We start from the raw sequence: 23099 nt of genomic DNA, 5'->3' as shown, positions 1-23099 counted from the left end.
GTAAACACTTGTTTCATCAAAAATGTTTATTTTGAACACATGCAATTCTCTACCACCAGGTAATGTCGTCAATGGAACCATTGGCAAACAGATGGTCGATATGCTTGTGGAATCTTCCAACAATGTGGAGATGATTCTCAAGTTTTTTGACATGTTTTTAAAATTAAAAGATTTGACGTCCTCAGACACATTTAAGGAATACGATCCCGATGGCAAAGGAGTCATTTCCAAGAGGGACTTCCATAAAGCGATGGAGAGTCATAAGCACTATACACAGTCAGAAACCGAGTTTCTTCTGTCCTGTGCAGAGACCGATGAAAACGAGACTCTCGACTATGAAGAGTTTGTCAAACGCTTCCATGAGCCCGCAAAGGACATAGGCTTCAACGTTGCCGTCCTCCTGACAAACCTGTCTGAACACATGCCCAATGACACCCGGCTGCAGACGTTTCTGGAGTTGGCAGAGAGTGTGCTGAATTACTTCCAGCCCTTTCTGGGCCGCATCGAGATCATGGGAAGTGCCAAACGCATCGAGAGGGTCTATTTTGAAATCAGTGAGTCCAGCCGCACCCAGTGGGAGAAGCCCCAGGTCAAGGAGTCCAAACGGCAGTTCATATTTGACGTTGTCAATGAAGGGGGAGAAAAGGAGAAGATGGAACTTTTTGTGAACTTCTGTGAGGACACCATATTTGAAATGCAGTTGGCGGCACAGATCTCGGAGTCGGATTTGAATGAGAGGTCAGTGAGTAAGGAGGAGAGTGAGAAGGAGAAGCCTGAAGAGCAGGGGCCCAGGATGGGTTTCTTTTCCATTCTGACAGTCAAGTCAGCCCTGTTGGCTCTCAGGTACAATGTCTTGACCCTCATGCGAATGCTCAGCCTGAAGAGCCTGAAGAAGCAGATGAAAAGAGTGAAGAAGATGACTGTGAAGGATATGGTCATGGCTGCCTTTTCATCCTATTGGAATATTTTCATGAGCCTCCTGCACTTCGTGGCCAGCGTTTCCAGAGGCTTTTTCCGTATCATTTGCAGCCTGCTGCTGGGGGGCAGCCTAGTAGAAGGGGCAAAGAAGATCAGGGTGGCAGAGCTCTTAGCCAACATGCCGGACCCCACACAGGATGAGGTGAGGGGGGATAGCGAGGAGGGGGACAGGAAACCCATGGAAGCTGCCCTGCCCTCAGAAGACCTGACAGACCTAAAGGAGCTGACAGAGGAGAGTGACCTTCTTTCGGATATATTTGGCTTGGACCTGAAGAGAGAAGGAGGACAGTACAAACTCATTCCTCATAATCCCAATGCTGGCCTCAGCGACCTCATGAGCAACCCGGTCCCCATCCCTGACGTGCAGGAAAAATTTCAGGTAAGTGCCTCTAAGTCACCGCAGCCCTCTGAACCTCAGACGGACACGACAGAGGACCTGCCACTGGTCCTTGTGCTGGTGCCACAGTGCTGGTAGATACATGGCTTGAGTTTCCCAAGGGAAATGGTAGGCCAAGCTGGCCTTGTTAAGATTCTTTCCAAATTACTGACGTATCTTAAACTGTTAAAATAGAAGCACAAGTCCCCACCCAAATGACAACACAGTGAGCTGAGCATCATCCCATCCACACATAGATTTTTTTTTAAGATTTTATTTATTCATGAGAGAGAGAGAGAGAGGCAGAGACATAGGCAGAGGGAGAAGCAGGCTCCATGCAGAGAGCCCAGTGTAGGACCCAGTCCCAGGACTCCAGGATCATGACCTGAGCCAAAGGCAGACATTCAAACACTGAGCCGCCCAGGCGTCCCCACACACAGATTTTATGAGTCTTTACCATGTGCCTAAGGCCACTGGGTATCATAGGGTATTATAAAGGAAATATAAAAGGTGACCCCTGCTTTTAAATTGCCTTAAAGAGTTTGTTAGACAGATGTAACTAACACGAAAAAACTAGGAAATAAATGCTTAGTTGTGCAGACCCTAGACCGTAGAGGTCACATATGTTGAGAAAATGGAAACATCACTATGTTTTGGAATAGTTCGATGAAGCTTAAAGAGGGGGGACTAAGATTTGCCTTGGGGGTGAGAAGGGTTTGAATAAGTGGATGAGGTAAAGAAAGTACTTGTGAAGTATGAAAAGAAAGTGAGAAAGAACCCAGCAGGCCTGTGCTTACTGCTGGCATGGGAGGAACGAGTGGAAAAGGGTGAGAAAGTTTTCACCAGTGGAGTGAAGGGTGTGTGTGGCAAGAGGGTATCACCTGTAGGTTATGATTTAGCTTGAGGTCACAGGGTTCCCTAAACTCATTAGGCGGTGATACGTCATCCTGCTTTTCTTTCTTCTCCCCCTTGGCCCATTCCAGGAACAGAAGGCCAAAGAGGAAGAAAAGGAGGAAAAAGAAGAAAACAAGTCGGAACCTGAAAAGGCTGAGTATGTGTAGTTTCTGTATACTTCCCTTTGTTTCAGTAAGTCTCATTTTCTTGTGCTTTCCCTCTCTCCCTTCTGGGGACATGATAGTCCCCTGCTACAGGACAAAATCTGCCATCCCCCAGGAGAGGCCCCGGAGGAGAGCATCCCTCGGGCTGCTACGCCATCTCTTCCGCCTTGTTCTACGAGGATTCTGCTCGTGGATGGCTCCAGGGATTCCGTGTCATGCTGTCCACAGCTTTGTGCCTAAAACCACACAGACACTTCTGTCCTCCTAAGCCAGGGAGGAGACGAATGTTCTGAACACCATTGCATAGAATCCTTCCAGTGACATCCCTCAAAGTGTGGCCCCAGAGCCTCATGCATAAAAACTGTCTGGCAAATTTGTTAAAAACAAAGATCCATCACTGGGCCCCACTGCAAAGATCCCTGATTCCTCAGGTCTGGTGCGGGACTCAGAAATCTTCGTTTCCCCCTACACACACTCCCGGTGCTCTGGAGCCACAAGAAATAAAGAGCTGGATGTAAAGCAATAAAAATGGATCACTTTCTGATAACACTGGCTTTCAGTTAACCATTGAAACCTACATCTTTCCCCCAGGTGAAATAGTTTCATATGCATACCTTTAAAAGAATCAGTGAAGTCAAATTTGAAGTGCCTGTAAGAGTCACTGTGCTTGCATAGCACTTTATTTTTCTCCTCGTTGTTATTTTCTTTGGCTGTTCTTTATAGTCGGCACTATTTATAGATCCTGCATGGCTATAAAAATGGCCACATTAATGACTGTTTGAATGAAATGTAATGTCATGACAGTCATTTCCATGATAGTTCTTTCATGTTAAAAATAATGTTAGACCTCATACAGATTAAGGTTAGATATGGGTTATGTATATGTGACTACCCATAAATAAACCAAAGATTGGTAGTTGGCACCCAGGAGGGTTGCAGGTGTCAAATTTCAGGGCTTCTGATTCTATAACTGTCTGCAAAATTAATATCTCGACCGGCTTCATACATGTGAACAATCAAATGCATATGCCTCTGATTTTTTAAGTCCTAGTGGCTGATCAGTGTTAAAAGTGAACATTAAGACCATAATTTAAAAATAAGATTGTTGGAAAGTCACAGCAAAAAAAAAAAAAGTCTTCATCGTTATTCTCTTTTTAAATGTTTTTACTGCACAATTAGAAGGGAATGGACTACATACAGCTGTAAAGACGCTTCAAGCCTGTAGATGTCCTTTAGATTTGAATTTCACAGGACTGCCCATCTATGGGAGGCAAGAAGAAGCAAGAAATCCTACCCCTAATTCTAAAATTCTGAATATGATAATGCAGTGGACAGAGGAACTCATTTTCAACAATAATACTATGATTTAAACATTTGTTCATTTATATAATTTGGCACAAACCATTCATCTCTTTAGGTCCTGGATGGTTTATATTTCATTCATTTGTGTTCATAGGGGAGAAGATGGAGAGAAAGAAGAAAAAGCCAAGGAAGATAAGGGTAAACAGAAGCTGAGGCAACTCCACACACATAGATATGGAGAGCCGGAAGTTCCCGAGTCAGCGTTCTGGAAGAAAATCATAGCATATCAACAGAAACTTCTAGTAAGATGTTTTAGAGTGAATATTGTTGTTGATATATTGTGAGACAGTGCTAAGTCAGGCCCAGTAAATATTCATTGACCTTTCCTTGGGTGGCAGTTGGGACCAAGTCAAGTATGCAAGTCTGTTTTATTTACTCACCTGAGTGTGCTTATAAATATGAATATATAATTATAAAATTATAATAAATAAATGCCTTTGGTCCACTGCTCCCTGTCATCAAACCATAACCTCCACACACATCCACATTACCCGAACCCATCTGATTTAGTGACTGCCAGCACACTGCAACCAGTGTCTTCCCAACAAGACTTTAGGGCAGATTAATAAATATGCTCTGCAGGACACTGTATGAGGGTCTGCAGTGCATGAAAGTAAAACATGACTTTCAGGGTACAGGTAATTCACAGTGATGTTCCAGAACTGGGTTAATCAGTTTTTCTAGAACATCACCTTTTTATTAAAAGCCCAGTTACAAAAATATTAATGTAGTGAGCCAACTTTTCTATTGGTAATAAAAAGGTCTCTTCAAGAATTATTCTTTAAATAGAAACAAGGACAAAAAGTGAATGAAAAGAGAGAACATAGTTCTTTATGTAGTGTCCTATATATTTTGCAGAAATGCTTCCTAAATTAATAAAATGCATATTCATATTTGAAAAACAAAGGAGGTGTAGTTCTCTATTTGTATTCATACAAGATGTTGGTTGAAAGCCCTATTATTCTATTATATATGATTTTTTAAAGCAGCAAAATGTTGGGAGATGAGTGTGTAGAATAAAGCTACAAGAGGTATTGACCAATAATGTCAGACCTAGAAACTAATACGAACATGCATAATAAAGCCGTTTGAAAGACAAAATCATATTTGATGTTTTACAGCCTTTGAGAAATCAAAAATAGTTAAGAAACTCAGTATACTATAGCACTTCACCTGTAAGGGAAATGGATTGTCCTCAGTAATTATATATTCTAACTGCTTATGTATAAATACTACACATTCTTATATAAGGTAAGGTATGCAAACATAATTAATAGTTTCAGCTATGTCCTCTTAAACTATCTTGTACTTTCTTCCTATCTCTTAGTACAAAGTATCCTGAACATAAACATTTTGTAGATAACTCTGGATAATCACTGATTTGCTGTGTTGTAAGAGTTGCCATGGCTGCAGGCGCACCATAGATAGTAGGGCATGAGGTTGAATGGGCTCCCCAATAACCCACTGTGGCCCCCATGGGTTCCTGAAGACTGTATTTAACTACAGATGTGCAAACAAGCCAGTGAGGTCTTTCTTCCATTGTCTGCCTCAGGGTCACATGCTCTCTTACCGCTTTCCTGCTTCTCTTTCCATATGACTTTCTCTGCCCACCAGTGTGCAGGTACAAGACTAATTATGGCCACCACAGGCTCCTTGTCTCTCAAGTCTTAGTGATTTGCCAGCTCAGATAAACAAGGTTACTAACTCAGCCTCCATGACCCAATTCCAACCTTCCACGAGAAGCACCAACGTGATGACCTGGTATGGCTATGGTAGGCTGTCTTGGTCCAGTAAGCCATGGCAGTAAAGGCAGAGTTCTGTGTGGGAGATGATGCCACCCAAATGGGGTATGTACATGGAGACCAATAATGGGGTGCATTGTCATCTTGATATGACCTATTATGCTCAAGCTCCTGGCATATCCTCTCGGATACCTCATAGACCTCTCCCACTTAATAGTAAAACAAATACTTGGTATTTCCCATCTCCTTTTTCCTTAAGCCTACTTCTCCTCTAGGTGTTTTTTTCTAGCTGATAAATAGCACCAACCATTTATTGAGGTGCTCTGATCCCAAATCCAGAAGATTACTGTGTCTGAGTCCTCTCTTTCTTTCCTCCCTCAAATCCAATCCAGTGGTAACTCTTCCCAGTTCTGTCTTCCAAGTATAGCCAGAGTCTGCTCAGTACTTCCACCTCCACAGCTGCTCTTGGTCCAGGACACCACCATCAGTACCATCCCCTCCTGCTCAAACTAGTCCTATTGCTTCTACTCTTGCCTCCTGTTTCCCACACAGCAATTGGAATGATCTTTCCAAATCATAATCCGGTTGTAAGAAGGCCTCTTCAGCTCCTCCAATAACTTGCTATCTTACCTAGAATAAAGTAATAATTCCAGTTACAATAACAAATTAGTAACTAACTTTCCCTCAATGAACTTATTATCCTCGGAGTAAACCTCTGAGAAAAGTTCTGTTGTTATGCCCACTTTACAGATGATCACAGTGATGCTATAGGAGTGGTTAGGAGCTTGTCCACATGTGCAGTGAGCGGGTGGTGAGGGTGGGCTTCACAGCCAGGCAGCCTGGCCCCAGAAGTCCCACTGCACTGGAAGGAAGATTATGAACTTTGATCAGGAGCCTGGACATCTATGTCCTGCTCACCTCTTTGATCTGTTCCCTCCCACCCCCTCTTCTCCTCACTGTGCTTTTTCTCTCACCATCCCTCAAGTACACTGTCATTTTGAACTCAGAACTTTCATGCCCCCCTCCCCATGTGCTCTCTCTCTCTCTCTCTGATACACTCTTCCCTAGTTGTTCACTTGCCTTGCTTTCCGATGGTATTCAGACTTCTGCTCAAATGTCACTTCCTAAGAGAAGCCTTCCCTGACCTGCCTATCTAAAATAGCACCCCCATTCCCTCAGGCCTTAAAGTGATAGATTTCTCTTCATAGCATTTAGCATCCCTTGAAATTATATTTTGTCTTGTTTTATTTTTCATCGTGGATATGCTTCTTTATCATTTGTGTCCTCTGTGGTGGCCCAGATGTTCTTACTCACTGTTGTCTATAGCAATGAGAATGCTACTTGGTACATGGTAGGCTCTCAAGAAATAGTTTTGGGAAATGAAGGAATGCTTAATTTAAATTGTCTGCACATGTCAATCTCTTGATTCAGTGACCTTATCATTTTTTTCACCTTTAGAACTATTTTGCTCGCAACTTTTACAACATGAGAATGTTAGCCTTATTTGTCGCATTTGCAATCAATTTCATCTTGCTGTTTTATAAGGTACGTACATCTTCGTCTTTCAATAACTCATATGAAACCACAGACGGACTGAATTGCATGTACAGATTTGGCAGATCTACTAATGAGCACGTCTAAACCTGTTCTAAAATGTTTTGATGATAGAGAAAACCTAGAGAGCAAGCCTATCACTGGTGGTCTAGTAAGGCTGGAGCAGATTTGTTCCTCCAAACTAAGTGGGTAATGCTTCACCTGAAAAACATTGGATTCTGTGGAGCTTAACCCAGTGTCCCTAGCCTAATCTGCTGCCTGTCTCACTTGTTACCACATGTGGGTGTGGCATACCTTTATTATATTAAATTCTTCTGATAATTGAGAGACAGCTTAGCCATCTGATTTTTTCCCCCTGCATGCATCAGAATCCTCGTCTCACTTAGATTTGAAGGAATTTTAAAGAATGTGCTCATTCTCTGCTATCAGTTTTTGAAAAGCTCTTTTTATTTTTAGCCTTTGCTTCTTAGCCTTTTCATGGGACACAGGCTTCATCTCTGGCTCTTTACTGATCAGGCTGGGTTTCCATTGTTTCTTGTTTGTGCTGATATCTTAGAGGAAGTGAACTGACTGTACTTTAAATGGTTTGAATCAGGTCTCCACTTCTTCTGTGGTTGAAGGAAAGGAGCTCTCCACTCGCAGTTCAAGTGAAAATGCCAAAGTTAGCAGCCTAGACAGTGGGTCACCCAGAATCATCACGGTTCACTACGTCCTGGAGGAGAGCAGCGGCTACATGGAGCCCACACTGAGGATCTTAGCTATTCTCCACACGGTCATTTCTTTCTTCTGCATCATCGGATACTACTGCTTGAAAGTAAGATAGTAAGACACCAGGGTACCTGTGTGTCCATGTGTGCGCATGTCTGTCACAGGTTAGACTTCTGGTGAAGCAGACTTTGAGATGGAAAAATTATTATGGGCAGCCCCGGTGGTGCAGCGGTTTAGCGCCGCCTGCAGCCCAGGGCGTGATCCTGGAGACCCTGGATCGAGTCCCACGTCAGGCTCTCTGCATGGAGCCTGCTTCTCCCTCTGCCTGTGTCTCTGCCTCTCTCTCTCTCTCTCTCTCTGTGTCTTTATGAATAAATAAATAAATCTTTAAAAAAAAGAAAAGAAAAATTATTATTAGGGAACATTCCATGAGTCAACACCTGTGGGGCAAGGGGAGAAAGCAGCATAGGACAGAGAGAAAAGTGGGCCTATGGTTTAGATGTGACAGGGCACATGCACAAGCTTCAGTCTGTGAAGCTGGGATGACCCTATAGGGTTGTCTCCAGCTTTGGAGGAGACAGGGTATTGGGGCCTGGCCTTCAGAGCTCCACATTGGCTGCAAGCTTCCCTGGAAAGGGCATGTGGCTTTGGGTCATCTTATTCTAGCCTTCTGTCACATATTGGTAATCATCCACCTAATGGCCAGTTTCACAAAACTTGATCCCACAGAAGTAACCCACCATGTGTATTAGAGTTACAGAATACATCCTGTGGAACCTATCAGTCATTTTGATTGTCCTGTTATTAGGTACCTGTCTAATGCCCTCATTGGCAGAAATGCTTTACAGTTTGTCACACTTCACCCAGAAAATAATACAGCTTTATCCGTAGATCTCTACCAAGGGAGTAATGTAATTTGGTGAAAAGAACTCAAGATAGTCTCCGAGTACTCAGGGCTGCCCATTAGCTTTGCAATTTTTTCCTAGCAAGACACTTTCTCATGGTAATGCTTTATTTCACTGTCTCCTGCCTCTCACTGTGAAGCTTCCAGAAGACTTTTAAAAAATCAGAGCCTAGAGCAAAAGACTAGAATGTAAAATTTTCTTCAGAAATTCCTGTCCCTCCCTTTCTTTCCTTTATGAGTTGGGGGGAGGGGTGGAGGGATTCTTGGATACTTCTAGAACATCTGCATCCTTCTATCTGTGCCTTGTGTAAAATTTGTCCAAATGAGAAGAGAATCAATATGTTCTGGAAACATTTTGGCAAACTGACAAAGATTTTTGCTGATGCTGAAAATAAAATTTATTTCAAAACACATGTGGGCACTCTGAGCGTGGAATCATTAAAGAGATCTCACAAATAAAACTGCACTTTTTAGAAGCATGCATATTGGAATATTAGTAGCATTACTATATCTTATTGTAGCCATTCATGTCTCATAGATAGATAGATAGATATAGATATATAATAAATATATTGTGATAAAAGATATATTGAATTTTTTTAATATTTAAAAGTGATGTTTGTAGTGCAATTATCTGTAAATTTCTATGTGTTTGAGTACATATGATTATATATGATATCTGTTCTATCTTCTGTTTTTCCTAAACCTCTAGGTGTTCCTTTCTGCCTAAATATAACCAATTCATTTTCATTCAATTTTACCTTCTTGGAAGTAACATGGGAAATATTTTTTTCTAAAAGCTGTATTGTAAAGATAGTGACCACAGGAGATGCCAGTAAATCTAAACTAATTTTAACGTGTTTATTTTTTCAAATGTAGGTCCCATTGGTTATTTTTAAGCGAGAAAAGGAAGTTGCTCGAAAATTGGAATTTGATGGGCTTTATATTACAGAACAGCCTTCAGAAGATGATATTAAAGGCCAGTGGGATAGACTTGTAATCAACACACAGTGAGTAAAGAATTATGTGAGACATTTCTATGCTCAAAAATTCAAGACAAAAAAATACTTTGAATTCCTGCAGAGTTGTCATAACTTTAGCGGAGGTGAATAATAGTTATAGTTTCGGCCAAGAAAATCAAGAGACTAAGCACTGTCAGGTTCTTAAATGGATGCCATCAATTTTTTCCCGTCTGTGTTCTGAATTCCTTAATCAAAAATGGTTCTGAGCCCATTTCCACAGCACTGATGGAACTTGACATCCATTACTCAGTGCTCAGAGAAGTGTGTAGCTGGAGGTACATAACTTACTGTGCAAGGTTATCTCCTCCAAAACACAGAGGACGCAAAAATTATGGAAAGAGTTGTAGCATTAAAGAGTTGAATTTCATACTTTTAGTGTATCCAAGTTGTTAATTTCTATGTTGGTATCATCAAGCAGCCTGGCATCAAGCTAGCTAAACAGTATGACCTGTAAAACATAAGGCAGAGAAGCAAGTATATTTTCTGTACACGAAATATATAGCCTTGTGAGATCAAGATCCAGACTCCTAGCTGCTGTTCCAGGTATAAGTCCATCAGGAAAGTATAATTTTACACCACTAAAAAAGTATTAGTGATACAATAGTTTTTGAGTCGTTTATACTATGCACCTGTGAAACATCTTTTTTTAAAAGTTTTGCGTATTCTTAAAAAGTTAAATGTCTAATAAGCTCTGAGTTTTCAAATAGGGATGATTTATCTGTGCATTATAAATGTTTACTCTAAATGCTCAATGTTTTATTTATCAACTCTGGATGTTTATACCAAGTCAAATGAAGTCTATCCCTTTGAGTAAACTCTGTGTTAGGCAAGACGTGAGAAGCATGCTTTGGTGCCATGTTCAGTTTTCTTGAAGATAACTGGTGGGAATGAGGGTTTTTTTTTACTTCGGTGGTAAACAATGACAGATTTTTATGTACTTTAATTTTTTAACACAATTGACAAAAAATGACACGTTACAAATGACATATTGACATGTCATGAATGTAAATGAAGATAACAAGACTTTTTTTTAACAAGACTCTTTAAAAAATATGCTCATATTCTTCTCCCTTCAAATAGTAGCCCATAGTCTTTTTGTGATTTTGTATGTGTATATTATAGAGTAACATTTAGATAATATCTAATCTACCTATGACATAGAAAAATATTGGGATGAGACAAATTCATTATGATTTTTGTGAGGGGAAGAATGTATATTTACATATTATTTTAAGCATGTTGTATATTCTAAACAATATATTGTTATTTATAATTTTTTAAAATGGTATTATTTTACTTTTATGCCTTTATATTTTTTAGGTCATTTCCCAACAACTATTGGGACAAATTTGTTAAAAGAAAGGTAATGCTTCTCAAAAGGAATGCGTTCTTTCTTTCTTCTTAGAGCACAAGTCAGATTTTAATTTGATGTGGCTCATATGTACAATGAAATATTAAGGCATGCTTTATCTGTCAATATCATTTCAAAGTGGCAATGGAATTGAATATGAATTTCAAAAATTGCACGTAAGAAAAAAACATACTCATCCGCTTGTCCTCCAACTCAGGTGAATAAACAGTGCTCAGTCCACACAGTAACAGGACTTGGTGAGAATTTTCTCTAAGACTGTTAGGGTTACCTAAATTAGCTGATGGCCAGTTTCTGATAAGACAGCTGTGAATCCTGCTGTTCATTACAGAAGTAAAGTCACTGCATGACAACAAAGGACTGAGTTTTATTTACTTCATATAAACTTTAAAGATCTTTTTGTTTTCATAAAGTTTTCTTCTTCTGATGCCCACCGCTCAGAGTATGTAGAAAGAACATGGATACGGAGTCAGTGGTACACTGTGGCACCTGCTGGCTCTCTAATTTTGAGAGTCAAGGATCATCTCTGCTCTTCCCACTGCACAGGATTTTAATGTTCGTAGATCACATTTTCAAATGAAATAATATACATGCTACTACCTAGGTGTCATAAAATGCTATAATCATTACATGCTAGCTCCTACTGTTACTCTTTGAACCTTTCTAATTGCCAGGTTGACCCACCTCCCCCTCTGTTCCATAATGGGTTCTGGCCTTAGTGGACACTATCTGGAGTGAATAGGCAGAAAGACCTACCAAATGAAGTGATCTGATTGTGGCCTGGTAGGGATGCCACCAGTTCAGGGTCACTTAGGACAGTTCACAACAAGCAGCCACACAAGTGTTGTGTTACCAGCCTGAGGGGAGATAGAGGACTTATACCAAGAATTTAAATCTTGGTGATTTAAATGTGATGGAACACATTGACCTTTTTTTTTTTCCTTAATCACGAGACTTCCTAAGAGTTGAGAGAAGTAGTGTATTTGTTTTTATTTATCTTGGTGCAAGTTTTCTGTCTTCTTGTGTGACCTGGCATTTTGAGTAGCACTGCGCTGCTGCCTATGAGCACATCCAAATTAGGCAAAAGCTCTGAAAGACTTATTTTTAAACAATTTTAAATAGATAATTCGAACATTTCACTCTTCTTAATTATTTAATGAAGAAGCAGTTTTAAATCGTTAAGGCACAAGTGTCTCAGAAAGAAACTGCATATTCAGTCAAATAAGTAAATTGTAATTGCAGCTAGGACTATTTGTGGCATTCCTACTGTGTGTGTGTGTGTGTGTGTGTGTGTGTGTGTGTGTATGTGTATGTGTGTCCTGATTTGTTCTCCAGAGAATGAGGTGAGGACACAGTCCAGAGGGAACAGCCACTCACATCATCGCAGCCCAGCTATAGTGCCATGAGAATAACACACAACAAATGTTTTCCTGAACCTTCGTAATCAGTGTTCATTGACTCTTCACCACTACTCTTTCGTGTTTCCATTTATTTACCTTGATTGTATACATTTAGAAAAAGCTGGTTTTTATTTCTTTTTTTTTTTAAGATTATTCATTTATTTTAGGGAGAAGGTGAGTAGAGGGAGGGGCAGAGGGAGAGAGAGAATCTCAAAAACACTCCTCAAAAACACTCCTGCACGGAGACTGAATCCCATGACCCTGAGATCATGACCTGAGCCAAAAGCAAGAGTCAAACCTAACCAACTGAGCTCCCCCACCCCTACACCCCTGATTTTTATCTCTGCTAATCCCTTCTTCCATTACTGTATTTCTTCATCCACCCTCTTCTTTCACTTTGGCCTTCCCTGCCTCCTTTCCCCACGTTCTCATTTCCTTCCATTCACTCCTGTGCCCTGCTTTCCTGCCGCCTTTTCCACTCAGCAGCCAGTCCTCTCTCCTGATTTGCTCTCCTTCCTTTTCCCATTGCCTGTGCTTTCATTGTGTGTGAGGATTCTGGTGGTCTGTAAGCATTGGGCCAAGAGTGCTGTGTCATGGTGCTCTGCATCCTGGGCTCAGAGGTGAGCTGTGAGCCCACATCTAAGCCCTGGTCTGAACACGTGACACACAGGCAAAGCCAGGCTGGGGGGAGGGGGGCTCAGAGCACAGAGGGGGTTGCTCAGAAGGGATTCAAATGGTGCCTAGAGGTCTATGCTAGGCCTGCACTGAAGACACGAGGGGGTGGTGACAAGGCTCCGGGGATCCAGTCAGGAGATGGTGGGAGCACTGAATGCTTGTAACAGGGACCCCAGAGAAGATGCCATCAGAAGTGGCATGCCCAGGGCCAACAGTGGTTCATGCAGATCTTTGTCACATGTCAGGCCTTGCCTGGTGGCTTTCTCACCCCATCTCTTGCCAAGCTTCACAACCTTGGGCATGTTCTGTTCTCTGAGACACAACTTCTTATCTGTAGAATGGGATGCTGATAACAAGAAACTTATATACTGAGACATTCCCATGAGGGAAAGCAAATCAAGGTTCCTACCATGATCCCTGGCACACAGTATGAATTTGGTCGAAATTCCTTTCATTTCATCTTCTTCCACTTCTTATTTACTTGGCCTGTCTTCTTCCTGCTGCATGCCTCCCTCTTGAGTAAGAAATCTTGTTTCTCTGAGAGGTATCATTTAAAATGCCATAGGTTTGCTTTGACCTTAAGCAGTGTAGGTCACAGAAAAGGGGCCATAAAGCCATAAACAAGAATTTTAAGTGAACTTGAACATAAAGGAAAGATATAGCGAGTATGAAAATAATTAGATGTTTGTATACATGTGCATACAAGGAGTTGGTTAATGCATGAGGGCCAGTCAAATGCTTTTTTGCCTGTTCCCCAGGTTATGGATAAATATGGAGAGTTCTATGGCCGGGACAGAATCAGTGAGCTCCTTGGTATGGACAAAGCAGCTCTGGACTTCAGCGATGCCAGGGAAAAGAAGAAGCCAAAAAAAGACAGCTCCCTGTCGGCTGTGTGAGTGTTAACTTTTGCTCTAGACTGAAAGGAGAAGAAATTTCTGAACTTGCTGGTGTACTGACTTTTTTTCACTGTCTGAGGAATTGAGATGTGGGAAACAAAATGTACCTAAGGTCTTGACCTTTTATACTTCCAGATATTTTCAGCTATGGAATGGTTTTTTTTTTTTTTTTTCCTACTAATTTTGGAAGGTGACTCTTTTGTTATTTACATAACAAAAATAAAGATGTGTGTTCTCAATTTGCTTTAATCCCTAAATGCCACTTAAATCAAAGTCAAACATATGTAAAAGCACAACATCTGACTTTCTTTTCTGATGCTTCATGCCTGATAAAAGGTGAATCTTTCTTATGTTTTGGAAAAGGGATCTGTATAGCCCTTTGATTAGAAATATTCAAAGCTCGTAGGCTTTTATTATAATTACTGCATTTTATTTAAATAGCAAAGACTCATATGCCAGAAATACCACACTTTCAAGCTGTTACTTGGAAATTTAAGTTTTAAAATGAAGCACTCCTAATATTGTGCTTTAATGGAAAAATGTATTATGATACAACTAGAAACATGTGAACTAGTTGAACTGAATTTGCCCAAGATTGAATTTCACACACACTCACACACAGAGTGTGAGTGGACATATATACACATATAGATTTTGCAAATTTGGTCACCTGTAATTCTGGAATAAATGTACAGCATGCGTGTTTTTAAAAATTCAATTTCTTACTGTAGCCACTTAATAATTTTAGAACAAACACAGTTACCTTCCCTGAAAAACATGTTGTCCTTTCTTATTTGTGTATTTATGGTCTCAGTCAATTAGAGATGTGATGATGACTTTGAAACTATAGACATTTGAGGCTTTGTAAGGCAGTTATCATTTTGTCTCAGATGAATATTTTAGCTAGCATTAAAAAAATTTTTTTGGCTGACCTATCTCATTGGTCATATATTATCTATCTGAAAAGTTGTTAGAGCCACATGGTTTTTAAAAATAATATGAACTCAGTTGAAAATTACTTAGACAATGACAGACACTGTGAATTTAGATCCAAAATATCACCTGGATACTTTAAGAAAACCCATGTGGTACTTAAAGACTGATTTGCAGTGTAGAAGATGAAGAACACTGGTGGTCCTCAGAACTAAAACCTAATGGTCGAATATCACATAAAACAAGGACTGTGGTCAGAGTGGTGTTGAGCTTTCTACTAACGTTTTAAGATCTCTTACACACAACATAGAATCAAATAGTTTTACTGAATTATGCACTTTCCATGGTCCTATTTATGACCCTAGAAAATAAGTCTGAAAAGATAGAAGGAAAGTTTAGACTGTTTTTTGTAATGTTTTACTATGAACAAATTTTATATTAGTGGAATTTTCCATTGTTTTACCTAGGGAATGTTTGCAAGTTTGACTCCTTGCAAAGTACCAAGAAATTAATGTGGCATTAATACCTTTATTTTTTTCTTAGGTTTTTTTTTCCCTTGGGCATTAATACATTTAAATATGGACAATAAAATTAGAAGAATACAGATCTAGTAAATAATGTCCACAATTAGGAAAAAGTTACAGGTAGTCTTCTCTATTTAAAACATTTAGAAAGAATGAATGAAAATTACAAAACATGTTTTAATATATGTATATCTAACCTGCAAAGATTATGAATATTTATGCTAAGATTTATTCACTCAACCTGTATTTATTGAGAGACATTCCTTGTATGATGTAATGTGCTTGGTGCTAGGGAGTTCACATGAGGTAGAAAGGCATAAATGTACATACATAGATATTTACACATCAGGACACTTGGTTGGCTCAGTCGGTTAAGCATCTGCCTTTGGCTCAAGCCATGATCTCAGGGTTGTGGGATCAAGTCCTGCAGTGCGCTCCCTGCTCAGCAGAGAGTCTGCTTCTCCCTCTACTGCTCCCCCTGCTTGTCCTCTGTCAAAAAAATAAATAAATAATATCTAAAAAAAAAAAAAAGATACCTACACACCCACGACTAAAAAGCAACGTGGGAAATCATAGTTAAGTCTAATCTAAGTAAGTCTACATGGTGCTTTGGGAACCAAGGGGAAAAGGTGAATCCCTTCTTGGGTAGTTTTTGAAAACAAAAGAAAACACAAGATGAAAAACCCCTTTCATTGGCAAATTAAGTATAGTTGTAAAATAAATGTGCATATTTATGAAAGTTTTTGTTAGTGTAAGTAAAAATTACCTTTTTGGAATGCAATTACCAATGTATAATGAAAGTGAGGGCACTTTTTTTTTTTTTTTAGAGATTTTATTTATTTATTTATTTATTTATTTATTTATTTATTTATTTATTTATTTATCAAAGGAACCAGGGAGCACAAGTTGGGGGAGGAATAGAGGGAGAAGCAGACTCCTCGAGGAGTAGGGAGCCCAACACCGGCTCAATCCCAGGACCCTGGGATCGTGACCTGAGCTGAAGGCAAATGCTTAACTGATTGAGCCACCCAGGTGCCCACATATTGGTTAATTTGGCATTGTTTCCAGGGATTGTTATCACATATGAAGTGAGTTTATCTTACGTATAATGTAAGGAAAGAAAGAGCTATTCTTAAATCATAGATGTCGAAGGTGGCAATGTTTTGTTTTGTTTTCCAAGATCCTTCTGAAAAGGTATCACAAAACTCTGAACACCTTGTCCATCAGCTCCTCCCTTGGCACCTGGGAAGAAGCTAATTTCCTGAAATGGTTTCCAGTTGCATCATGTGGAAAGAATGCCGGCAGGCTCTCCCAAGCCTCTGAGTCTTTGCTTCCTGTGCTTATCTATAATTTTTTTTTTTTTTTGTCTTTCCAGACTGAACTCTATCGACGTGAAGTATCAGATGTGGAAACTAGGAGTCGTCTTCACTGACAATGTAATAAGCCCACTTCATTACCACAAAGTACACCATCCATGCTCATGTTAGATAAGTCTGTGGGTTTTCTGAGATGGATCCACACTTACTTAAGAAAGTTAATCAAACATCAATTCATTTCAATACAGACCATTACTTGACAATGACCCAGGGAAATACATGATTAATTAGCCAATCTCTCATTCTGTTTCTTTCAACAGCTGAAAGATTAACATGAAAGTATATTTATATAAGAAAAAGAAACTGAGATATGAACTTGAGTATTTTCATTTAGGTTTTAGTTGGGCAATGGCATACTTCAAATTTTTCTAGGCATTACAACAAAGGTTCTAAATAAATGAAAGAAAATTTAAAAACATTAATTGTGATAAATTTAAGTTTTCCCCAAAATAAAATACATTAAGTTTTTGTATCTTTTGTTCGAGATTGAGCTTTCCTTTCTCAAAGACCCTAGAGGCCTATGAACTAAACATAGGGCCCAAGGATATGTCCACTTAAAATGAAAAAAAAAAAAAAACCTAGTACTAAAAGCCACCAGCTGTCAGGTCAGTCATATTTTACTACCCTGGCTTGCTTAATAGCTTGACATTTTTTACTTTTAGAATTTTCAGTTTAAAAAAATTGTTACTATCATTTGTTTTTATGCTCCCATTTGCTGTCTATGGGACATTGCTGGAGATAGTCATGAAATTCTGCTGGGTGGATAAACTACATATTTTTGCTGTCAGGCCCCAGCTCATCTCCTCCTGCCAGCTCATAATCCTCTTACCATCCTCACACACCTCCTACAAAGGAGAATGTGCAAACAAACCCAAAGGCTTGGCCCTAGACCTTCCACTGTTTTTGTTTCTGTGTTTTCTCCCTCGGACATCTCATTTAGTTTCAAAATGTCACTCTAATCAGCACTGACTTTTATAGTAAACGTTCATTCTAGTCTCCTGAAGGCCCATGACACCCCCCAAATTCCCCTGCCTCTGCCCTAGCGCACCTAGCCATCCAGCTATGGGCTCAGAACTCTTCTCTCCTGCACCCAGCCATCCTGCCATGGGCCCAGAACTCTGGGTCTCTTAGAGAACTCTTTAGAGAGCTCAAAAGCAAGTCTTATTAAGCATCCTTTAGAAATGTTAAATTTTAAATGTCTTATTAACTAATTTCTCATCTAATAATGGAAGCAACTCCCTTGAGTAAAAGGAAAACCACCTCACCTCCAGCATTGGTGTTTTCCATTCAAGGAGGCTCGCCATCTTAGCCTCTGCCTGAAAAGGTCAATCCTCCTTAACCTCCTTTATGACACAGTACCTGCATTGCGCATAATACTCATCTTGGTATGTGGTTTTCTTGTCCTCCAGAGAATTTGATTATGGACAGACTTCTACAGACTTCTTTCTGATATATAATTATGATATATTGTTCATCCACCTGCAGTTTCATGGCTTCTGTTTGACCAGTCACCTCTCAACATTGTCTTCAGACCTCAAGAGCGCAGTTTCTGTCTGAAACACAGCTGGAGTTACCAGATGCTATACAAGATTCCTAGTTAAATCTAAATTTCAGATAACTAAATGTACACACTTATGTATTTATATTTACATATAAGTATATCCTAAATATTGCATGGGACATACTTAGCCTGAAAATTATTCTTGGGGCGCCTGGCTGGCTCAGTCAGTGGAGAGAGATTTAAGTAATCTCCACACCCAATGTGGGGCTCAAACTCACAACACCAAGATCAAGAGCCCCACATTGTGTGTGGAGATTACTTAAAAATAAAATCTTCTGTCTCCCTCTCTCAAATAAACAAATAAATTCGGGATCCCTGGGTGGCGCAGTGGTTTAGCGCCTGCCTTTGGCCCAGGGCGCGGTCCTGGAGACCCAGGACCGAATCCCACGTCGGGCTCCCGGTGCATGGAGCCTGCTTCTCCCTCTGCCTGTGTCTCTGCCTCTCTCTCTCTCTGTGTGTGACTATCATAAATAAATAATTTTAAAAAAAATTAAAAAAAAAAAAACCAAAATCTTTTTTTTTTAAAGGAGGGGCACCTGGGTGGCTCAGTTAAAAATAAAATCTTAAAATAGAGAACTAATTTTTATTATTTCTTTATTTTTTACATGGCATTCATCTGTAACTGGGCAGCCTGTGTTTTTAATTTGCTAAATCTGGCTAAGCAGAGTCCCCTTGTAGTCTATACATGTATCCTTGGCTCAGCTTATCACCTGTATTAGGCTCCTTATTCATCTTTGCCTACCAACTTGTCCGTTCTCCTCAGCCTTTGCATTTCTTAATAGCCTGCTAGCTGTGTCCATCCAGAGTTCCCAAGACAAATGTATCTTCCCTTCTCCTCATTCCTCCCCATTAAATACAGTCCCCTATCCACCATTTCCTCTTTCTTTCAGTATTCTGTTCTTGTTACCTTCACTCAAATGACCAGCTTCGACTCCTCCTTTCCTTCTCCTTCCAATATATACATTTAATTATGTGCCTAATTGGATTGTTTTTCAACCCTCTGTGATTCTCCCTTCTGCCCTGGCCAGTTCTGCTGCTAGTCAGGGCTCTCAGAACCTCCCCTGTGGGGTTGGCCAGTGGTATCCTAACAATGGATAAACCTTCTTTTAGAAAGAAATTTGACCTGAGTGAGCGCACTTTCCTCATTTGTAAATTTGGAGCTAAAATTTCTTATTTCGGGGGTCTTTTTAGAATAAAATGAGAAACTGTATGTAAAAATATATGGGGCAGTGACCAGCACTTGATAGGTGCTCAAGACACTTTCATAAAATGCTGCTTTTCATATACCATTATTCTGTATGATGCCCCAGGGGCTCTCATGTGCCTATAAGATGTGACCACATCCCTTAACTTGGCCTTGAGGACTCCAAGCCTGCTCTACATTTCCATATTTTCTGAAACAGAAACTCACTCTCAAACCGAACTGTCATTCTCGAGCACATTCTGCATAGTCTGTTTTCTTTTTTTCAACCTAATTTCTAACTTCAGCCCCAAACTGCCCATAAAAACTCTGTACCACTTTAGCCCCCTCTGTCTTGTTTTTGTTCTTTTTTAAGGCTTAATATATCCTCTAGTCAAAATGAAGGTTTCCAGCCCTTCCCAAAATAGGTAGCTCTCGACCCCACTGGCAAAACGTGCCTCATGCCCAAGAGACTCTAATCCAAAAACCCAGTGTGATCACAGTATCTTTTATTCCTTTATTCATTCCCCTCCCATCAAAAAGTATATATATTTTATAGCCTCTGTAAAGTTAATCCCTTACATTGATTGTAATTAAGATTTCTACAGATAGTATCAATTGTGTTATTAGGTTTATTACAGCCTTTAGTGACTTTAAATGGTATTTGTGTTTTCTCCTCGACTTGTTTTGGCTCCTATAAAGTGAGATGCTTGGTTAATAAGACACCACATATAATCTCTTACAACTAGTAGGTCTCAACAAACACTGACTTAGTGAGTAAATGAAAAATGAAAGAGGAAAGAAAAAGAGGGAGGGAAAGTTGGTTCTTTGGTTGACTGTAGAGCAGGGGCTCCCAGCGGGGGTAGTTTTGTCCCTCAAGGGACCTTTGTCAATGTCTGAGACACCTTTGGTGGTCGCAGGTAGGGAGGAGGGTGCTACTGGCATCTGGTGGATAGAGACCAGGGTTGCTACTAACCATCCTACAGTGCACAGGACAGCCCCCACAATATATTATCCAGTGTAAACTACCAGTAAGTGCTGAGGTGGAGATACCTTGCTATCAAATATTAAGTCAATAAAATTTTCTCTTTGGGAAGATTCATAAGAACACACTTTCTGATAGAAAAGTGAGAATGACAACATTGAACCTCTCAGAACAAACTAAGGGAAAATGAAATACACAAACCGACATAACTCATTAGAATGATATCAATGTATAGACTAGGAAGGTAAAGTAAATGAAGTGATTATATTAGAATGAAATCAGAGTAGCTTTTGACAATAGTGACTCATTCTGCCTTCTGATATGCTTCCCCCTTGTTTTGTCTTCTTAGTCTTTTCTCTACCTGGCCTGGTATATGACTATGTCCATTCTTGGACACTATAACAACTTTTTTTTTGCTGCTCATCTCCTTGACATTGCTATGGGGTTCAAAACACTAAGAACCATCTTGTCATCGGTAACGCACAATGGCAAACAGGTAAAGGTTAATCTTTTTTTCACTCCTACAAAAAACAAAACAAAACAAAACAAAATGCTGACCAAAATAAACCTAACCTCCAATGGCAATGTACAGTTTTAAACATTTCTGTGAATGAAGGATCTGCACTTTTTCTTTTATAAACCATTAGGGATTATTAGTTGAAGAGTCCCCTAAACCTACTTTCAAGTCTTGATTTGACTGATTCACTGTATGACTGACCTTGGATAACTTAGTTAATGTTTTTAAATCTCTACTTCTTTTGTAAGATGAATACAATAGAAGTACCTGCCTTTTAGAGTTTTGGGTAAAATGAAATAAAGACATAAAGGTGTTAGCTTAGGCCCCGGCACATATGAAACATCCCCAGAAAATAGTTAATTTTTTCCTAATATGATATTTGCTCCATTTTATACTAGAGGGAACCAAAATGTGTTGTAGCATCCTGATGCACTAGTTGTAATAGTAATAAAACATGAGATGCCATGTTCTTAATTTAGTGTAATATTTCAAAAGTGGATATCTATGTGTTTTTTTCACCACTTTTAAATTGGGCAGAAAAAATAATGTTTCACACTTGTCAAGGTCCTACTTAGAGTACTTACATACTGGTTTAGTTCAGATAATCTATGTTTTAATGGAGCTCAATGATAATGTGAAAACTTTCATTATTAATAAACTTACTATAGTAGCATGTATTAATTGACTCATTCTCTATCAAGTGTCCACTGGGAGGTAACACATTGTATGTCAGTTATTTGGCTTAACACAGTCCTTCTTTCCCAGAATTTTATAATCCAGCATATTTTTAAATCTGATCCCCTGCAGAAAATGTGAACCATGCCCACCATTAAGTTCATGTGATTCATAGTTATATTAGCATGATCTTTAGTTTCCTAAATTTCAACATATTGTTCTTATATATGTCACTTTAATTTTTGAATGTATGGCATTAGCAAAAAAGTATACTATGCTAATTCATTCATAGTATTGAGTTCCTAATGTATTTAAAGAACTGAAGATGCTGAATCTATTGTGTATTTTCATGCAAAAGGTCTGGTCTGGCTCTACTTTTAATTAACTTCTAAAATTTTGTTGTTATTATTCCTTTTCTTTTTGAGCTAGCAATTTTTCATTTGCAGAAATATGAAGAGCTTAATAGTCCTTACAGGTAAAACATGCAGAAATTTACAGTGGCAGTGTACTCAATTTACAGACGTGAATTTAGCCCTCTATTCAGATAACATGTTTCCTCCAGATAATAATAAAGTGATTTCTGAAGGATTTGATGTATGCTGCCACAGTTGAGAACATAGGGATTCATTGTAATCAGAGGAAGTAGACAGAAAAAAAATGTACTTTTGCACGTTTAGATTTTCTGTGATATAACCAGAAATATATTTTTACCAACTTGGTAAAAGCCAACATATACATATTATGATCAATTTGGATATGAAAGTAAACCAGAGTTTATTCATCTCCAGCTGTAGTATGCATTTCCTAGCCAATTAAGTAGGCAAGTTTTGCATGAAATAGTCTGACAGCTTGATACAATAAAGAGAATAGGAAAACAAATCTCCCCACTAGAGCGTAAGAAAAGTATGGAGTGAGGTATGAATCCTACTATTTTCTAGTCTATAAATCCAGCTATGTGCTGTTGGAATGCTCTCCTCCCACACTGATGTCAAATATGCCAGTCATATACGTCTTGCATTTCTAATACGTGTTCAATGTCACATTGCTTTCCAGCTTGTGTTAACCGTTGGCTTATTAGCTGTTGTTGTATACCTGTATACTGTTGTGGCATTCAATTTTTTCCGAAAATTCTACAATAAAAGTGAAGATGGTGATACACCAGATATGAAATGTGATGATATGCTAACGGTAAGTTCATATGCTTCGATCTCACATGAATGAAAAAATTCCCCTGCTTCTTCAATCCGAGTGGTTTCTGTTAGTTTTATTCTTCAACCACGTGGAAGAGAAAAGAACATGCACAA

General features: G+C 39.3%; 1 protein-coding gene across 1 annotated transcript in view; it reads left to right on the top strand.

Moving 5' to 3' along the window:
* RYR2 (ryanodine receptor 2) overlaps positions 1 to 23099 on the top strand; it is a 727453-nt gene that overhangs the window by 690811 nt on the left and 13543 nt on the right. Inside the window, exons 91-101 of the mRNA XM_049108740.1 lie at positions 60 to 1357; positions 2338 to 2405; positions 3869 to 4016; positions 6975 to 7061; positions 7666 to 7884; positions 9562 to 9692; positions 11025 to 11067; positions 13907 to 14040; positions 16877 to 16937; positions 20953 to 21099; positions 22849 to 22983. Of these exons, the coding sequence (XP_048964697.1) occupies positions 60 to 1357; positions 2338 to 2405; positions 3869 to 4016; positions 6975 to 7061; positions 7666 to 7884; positions 9562 to 9692; positions 11025 to 11067; positions 13907 to 14040; positions 16877 to 16937; positions 20953 to 21099; positions 22849 to 22983 (2471 nt within the window). The remainder of the gene's footprint in view (positions 1 to 59; positions 1358 to 2337; positions 2406 to 3868; positions 4017 to 6974; positions 7062 to 7665; positions 7885 to 9561; positions 9693 to 11024; positions 11068 to 13906; positions 14041 to 16876; positions 16938 to 20952; positions 21100 to 22848; positions 22984 to 23099) is intronic.

This window comes from Canis lupus, chromosome 4 (genome assembly GCF_003254725.2).
Source record: "Canis lupus dingo isolate Sandy chromosome 4, ASM325472v2, whole genome shotgun sequence".
Classification (NCBI taxonomy): domain Eukaryota; kingdom Metazoa; phylum Chordata; class Mammalia; order Carnivora; family Canidae; genus Canis; species Canis lupus.
Note: the sequence above shows the minus strand (reverse complement) of the source record. Positions and strands in the feature narration are given on the sequence as shown.